This window comes from Suricata suricatta, chromosome 2, assembly GCF_006229205.1.
Source record: "Suricata suricatta isolate VVHF042 chromosome 2, meerkat_22Aug2017_6uvM2_HiC, whole genome shotgun sequence".
NCBI lineage: Eukaryota > Metazoa > Chordata > Mammalia > Carnivora > Herpestidae > Suricata > Suricata suricatta.
Window position 1 is genome coordinate 10,422,051 of NC_043701.1, and position 5,170 is coordinate 10,427,220.

At 48.9% G+C, this 5,170-nt stretch overlaps 1 protein-coding gene across 3 annotated transcripts in view; it reads left to right on the forward strand.

Annotated features, from left to right (window-relative positions):
• The window catches only part of TPK1 (thiamin pyrophosphokinase 1), a 327,322-nt gene extending 323,766 nt beyond the window's left edge, over positions 1-3,556 (forward strand). For 2 of the 3 annotated variants that reach the window (XM_029922040.1, XM_029922072.1), the window contains one exon: positions 2,047-3,556. In XM_029922040.1, coding sequence (XP_029777900.1) covers positions 2,047-2,165 — 119 coding nt within the window. In that variant the 3' untranslated portion in view covers positions 2,166-3,556. Of the gene's footprint in view, positions 1-801; positions 996-2,046 lie in introns of all 3 variants that reach the window. The other variant, XM_029922057.1, reaches the window with a different exon arrangement.
• Positions 3,557-5,170: the final 1,614 nt, after the last annotated feature.

The following is a 5,170-nucleotide window of genomic DNA, read 5'->3' on the forward strand; positions in this document are numbered from 1 at the left end:
GATAGTTTTTTGAGGAACCTCCACACTGTTTTCCAGAGCGGCTGCACCAGTTTACATTCCCACCAACAGTGTAGGAGGGTGCCCGTTTCTCCACACCCTCGCCAGCATCTATAGTCTCTTGCTTTGTTCATTTTAGCCACTGGACTGTACTGTTTTAGACTGAATGTGTTCCCCTAAAAGTCATAGGTGGAAGCCATAAACCCCCAAAGTGATGGTATTTGCCGGTGGGATAGAGTTGAATCAAGTCAGGAGGTGGGGGTCCTTGTGATGGGATTAAAATAATTTACCCCCCCCAAGAATTAATGTCTTAGGGAAACCAATGTATATAACCTAAGTGATCATTGAAGTTGATAGTCTGCCTTCAGAAGATCAGAAAGGAATTTATATGCAAGGCAAGCTAGAGCAATCATCTTGTGCTCTGGTCCTTGAACCCGTGTGAAAAGCAGGGTTTTAATCTAATCCGTTCCCAGAGTGTTACAGTGCGCTGTGTCAAATTCACGTGCTCGTGCACACCTTGCTGGCACTAAAAGCTGGAGGCCCAGGAAGGCGTCCCAGACTGTCTTCATCAATAAAAGGGTGGAAATGCTCAGAGCCTGCTCGGCCATGGGACCTCAGGAGACCGTGAAGCCCTCGGCCTGGGCCAGAAGCCCCGAGGTACCTGTGCGCAGCTGGCCCTGCAGGAGAGCCAAGGCCTCTTTTTCCAACACGTCCCAAGTGGGATCCACAACCACCTCCCCTCACCCCCTGTCCGCACAACCATGTCTAGATTAGTAACGTCCTGCGCATATTAATGTCCTTTAGAAACGTCATCTCAAAATTCCCAGTTACTGAAGAGGCCAGAGCTTCGGCGGAATTGTATGCGAGAGTCCCAGCCCCCACAGCTTCACTCTGTGCCCCCAGACGGTTGTACCTTACAACTTGGTGTTCACATCAGCAACGGCGCTGACAACTCCGAAGAGCAAACAATTTGAGTTTTAAATAAACTGTGTTAACTGGTAATACTAATTATACATTATCCTATAATGCTATTTCTGAATTTTTAAATTACCTTTTCAAAATTTCCTCAGAAAGATAACAAGCGCCCTCTAGTGGGCAGTGAGCGTTAGAATTGTTTCCCCAGAGCAGGTAACTTCATAGTTAGGTTTTGTTTAAAGGAAAAGGTGCCTCTTCTGTCTTTGACAGTGTGGGCTCTATTTTTTTCGTTGAACTTTAGCAAAGAAAGTAATATTGATTATCATGGGATGTTTATAGGACGAGTCATGATGATGTGAGCCGCTTCCATAAGCAAAGGGAAGTGAGATTTACCAGGCATTCACTGCAGCTAACCTGTCCGAATATATACAGAGATACACATAAATACGTATGTGGGATTGATAAGCTAATTCTATCACTCACCTCCTAAACCTTTACTTTGATAATTAAATAGATTATCTCCTCTCCTGGCCTCAGTTTACAGCTGGGTTTATGGCCTCCTCAGGATTGCCCTGTTGGAAGTCTGCTTTGACCTTTGAGTTCCTATTAATTTTACAAAGCAAGGCTGGCTCATTTTGGCTTTTCTTAATTTATGAGAAAAATATAACCAAAACCCCATGCCTTTTTGGAGTAATTAGCTTTCCGCCCCATATCATTCGCACTTGAAGCTAAAACTGCATCTTTATAGAGTTTAATAACTTATGTAAAATGTTAAATCTGAATCATCAAGAAAAATTCTAGTTGCACCCAGGCAGGGAAGCAAGTAGCACATTACAAAATGGGTTTTGGTTTTACAATCGGTGATAAAAAAAAAAAAAAATCAGAATATTTAATGAAATTTGTACGAGAATGGCATACATCCCAGAGTGGCTCACCACCAGGGACCAGCTGCGGACATTGTCCGTTTTAGAATCCCACATCCTGCATTTCGCCTGTCCCACATTTTGTATCTCTTCTCTCACACATCTAGCTTAAGCACACACTTAACTGCTTTTCTGGTAACTGCTGACAGAGTTGTTCCACACTTGAGAAAGGTTGGCTGTCACTAAACCATTTTTTATCGTTTTCTTACAGCAGATAATGTGCTTGGTTTTGGAACACTGGTCAGTACTTCCAATACCTACGACGGATCTGGTGTCGTGACCGTGGAAACGGACCATCCGCTCCTCTGGACCATGGCCATCAAAAACTGACCCGGCACCTGCCGTCCAGAGCCGTGCCTCTGACTTACCTCATTTGCCACTGACTTCTTGCTCAACAAGAACAGCTCGCCTGGGTTTACAGAAATTGAAACCTCTCCATGGGAAGCCCACTAGTTTTAAAGATACTGAGGTTTAGATAATCCAGGTAACATAAATGACAGATCTCAGTTTTACAGTGAGGGAGAAAAAAATCACTATTGTGAACAAAGTAAATAAGCTCCATGACATTCAGTTGGAAAACGTGGATCATTCCACTATAATGTTCAGTACTATTGTTATGTTATTAATCATTCCATTTATCCTAGAAAATTGTTTTGAATTTTGAAGCTGACAGAGTTCTCTGCTGAATGTTCTTGGTGTCCAACACAGCCTTCCTCTGCCCATCCTTAGGTCCGCACACCACAGGCTACTTCTGAGTGTCTGAATGCTAGATTCCTTGGCACAACGTAGGAAAGAATTCCTTTCAGACCGCGATGTTAGAACCGCACCATTTCCCCTGGCCTCATTACTGCCTTGGTATTGCCTTTTAAAAATAAATCAAGCAGCATCGACCTAATCATTAAATTTGAAAACAGGTGTTACGTAAGCCCCAGGTGAAGACAGAAACACGTGAATGGTAAATGAGAGCTCAGAAAGCCTCACGGAGGCAGTCACCCCACGCGCGGCTCCGCAGCCGGCGTGCTGCCCGTCGTCGGAGTGACGCTGAAACCTGCCCTGTGCTAACTACCACCGAGCCTGAAAATGCTGTGCGGAGGACGCTGACGCACGACAACTCTGTTGTTTCCCACGAAAAGGCAGTGGTTCGCAGACCCCAGGTTTATGCAGAGGACCAGGAAAGGGGCCTGACAACCTACTGGGAGACGCGAACACCGCGTCCTAAGCACCTGGGTCTGGAGGCCTGGGCCGCTGTCCCTGGAGCCGGCTGCTCCGCCCGACCGCGGAGGGGGCGGGGCCTGAGCGTCCCTCCCATGGCCTGGGCGGAGCCTGACGCCCGCCCTCCGCCAGGCGACGGGCGCTGGACTGCCGGCTCCGCGGCTTTGCGGCTTCGTCTGTGCTTCTGCCCAGACCGCTCCCCTCGTCTCACCCTTTGCTAAACGATTACCAAACCGAACGGCGCCATACAAACCTTGACATAGGTTTCCCCCCCCCCCCGCCATGTTTTATGTACACGCGTGCCCAGTCTGCTGCGAGGGGCCAGCAGCTCTTTCCTCCCCGGTGGAAGACAGAGTAAGAGTCAGATTTGAAGTGAAGCACAAAGGGGAACCAGCTGAACCCGCGTGAACCCGCGTGCCTTTGCGGGCAGCTTACCTGAGAGGTCAGTTTTAGTTATTATGCAAATATATGATTGCAATCGATGTCAAATAAAATTATTTAGTTACCCACGTATGTTTGTAGTCCGTTTTTAAGGTAACAGTCCACTTTCCCAGCTGTATTTCATTATCACCAATCTCTGATAATCAATGTCTCTATACAGAAAAAAAAGTCGCTCAAAGGAGGACTATAAAGGACAGAACTTCACTCCTCCAGGGTCGGGGAGCAGCCCGGGTTATCAATGCTTGCTCGGTCCCCCACGCGGCGTGCGCACCAGCTCAGGTGCCGGGTGTTCACGCGGAACCCGAGAAAACAGGGGTCCTATGTAGCACCTGTTTACCTTGTAGGACTTCCGACGGACAGGCAGCCGGCTCTCAAAGATCTCTCCGAGCTGGAGAAGAAAGAGTGGAGGGAACTGCCGGTCACAGAGAAAGTGGAGAGGGGTGGTGGAGGAAGAGCCCCGGGGAAGGGGGGAGGGGAGAGGGCCCAGACCCGGCCTCGGGGCTCCAGACCTTCCACACCGTCTCCACGGAACGCACTCCCAGAGCTCGGCCCTGCGCCGCGGGCCTTCCCATTCACAGCACACAACTGCCGAAAAGCAGAGGAAAGGTGTGTCGAGCATCGGCTTCTTCATCGCCTCATTAACTCAGAATCTCCAACGGAAAACCGACGACCTCCAAACCACCGCCCCAAGCTATACCTGCGCCAGAGGAAACCAGGAAGGAGCAAAGGGGAGGCGGGCAAAGTACGCGGCGTTTTCGGCACCTGTTCCTACTTTTTATTTCACTTAGAAGTTGAGGAGGCTCAGCCGCTGTACATTCATTACTAGAAATGCATTCACTATTACGATTAAAGTATCAGTTAAACTCTTACTACCCCCCAAAAAAGCATGTCCTACTTACCCTGAAAATCTCACCAGTGCCAAGAAGTGGATACTTAGCAAAAAGAATACAGCTCCTGGAACCTAGCAAGCAGAGGGGGAGGGCACGGAGACAGCCCGCACACACCCCTGGTACCACGCTGGAGCCACCGGGCACCCACGGAAGGGTTTGTCGTGCGGGGTAGGCACCTCCCCCCCCCTTCCTGCAAGGCTTCCGAAGGAGTAGGCATTGGACCCCATTCCGTTCCTTAAAGTGCTCCATTCCTAAGAGCTCTTTTCCTCGTTATGTGCGCCACATCATGAAAAAGCATGCGTGTTAGGTCTGTCCTAACAGCAGGAGTCTGCAGACGGCAGGATCTGGGGTCCCCGGGCAGCCCCTCCCCTCTCTGTCCTGTTCAGTTCGGATCCTGACCAGAATCCGGGTCACCTGAGTCCCTGATTAGCGAGAACACCTATGATCGCTCTTCTCTATAGGCAGCCGGGGAAATCTGAAGATGGCTGCAGCCAGCAAAGCCCTGGGGGGCCGGGGAGGGGGGCACAGGTGACCCTGAGATGTGGTCAGCCGGCTGCAGTCCAAGGTAGAAGTGGGCCACGCCGCCAGGCAGGGCAATACATCTCTATTCTTTAATTTTTACTCCGCAGTAAAAATTAAATGGGAATGGAGGAGGGCACTCGTTGGGATGAGCACTGGGTGTTATATGGAAATCAACTTGACAATAAACTATATTCAAAAATAATAAATGTAGTTTTTCTGTTTAGAATATTCTTCTCTACTTATTTTGACTGTATCCTTTAGGATAAAAAC